General features: G+C 40.3%; 1 protein-coding gene across 1 annotated transcript; it reads left to right on the plus strand.

Annotated features, from left to right (window-relative positions):
- Window positions 1-55: 55 nt before the first annotated feature.
- SARC_17789 (hypothetical protein) lies at window positions 56-431 on the plus strand (the record flags this gene model as incomplete). Its single annotated transcript, XM_014288121.1, has 1 exon — window positions 56-431. A coding segment is annotated over one exon (376 nt), but the record flags the coding sequence as incomplete, so codon positions are not given.
- Window positions 432-762: the final 331 nt, after the last annotated feature.

The raw sequence follows: 762 nt of genomic DNA on the forward strand, positions 1-762 counted from the left end.
TATATACTTCTTACTCCTAAACACGCTACAGTCTACATTTTGAGTCATCTTTATCATGAAGCTATCGAGTGTGCAATGTATAGCACTATGCACCAGCATACCGTTCATATCCAGTCTTATCACCGCACAAACGGTAGTGAACACTCAAACACACACACACGAACCTTTATACTTTGATAGCAATGGCACGTTTAAAATACTACAGCTGGCAGATCTACACTTTGGCGAGAACGCGTGGGAAGAATGGGGCCCTGAACAGGATCTCAAGTCCATTAATAGCATGAGGGCCGTGTTGGCGTTAGAGTCTCCCAGTTTCGTAGTGTTCAGCGGAGATCAGATTACCGATAACAACATCATCTCGAATCAAACCTTGTACTGGGAGATGGCGGTGATGGTATGCGTCGAGATGAATATTCCGTGGGCAATGGTATGTGTACTTCATACGTTGTGTTTTTTTTACATTCCCAACTTTAGGTATAGATTTAATCAAATAGGGTGAAAGATATGTACAGCTTTACGCAATATATGGAGAGATAAAGAATGCATATTTGTGTGAAATATACCGAATGGGTATGTATATTGGTATGTAGTTGAGGTTTATGCAGACCACATGGCTGAATTTATATCAAGCGTTGGCAAAACAACTGACATATATATATATATATGTCTGTGTCTGTGTGTCTGTGTCAGTGTCTGAGTGTATCTGTTTGTCTGTTTGCTCGGAGTGTATCTGAGTGTCTGCATGCTTGTATGTTTATATAT

The sequence above is a fragment of the Sphaeroforma arctica genome (genome assembly GCF_001186125.1).
Source record: "Sphaeroforma arctica JP610 unplaced genomic scaffold supercont1.12116, whole genome shotgun sequence".
NCBI lineage: Eukaryota > Ichthyosporea > Ichthyophonida > Sphaeroforma > Sphaeroforma arctica.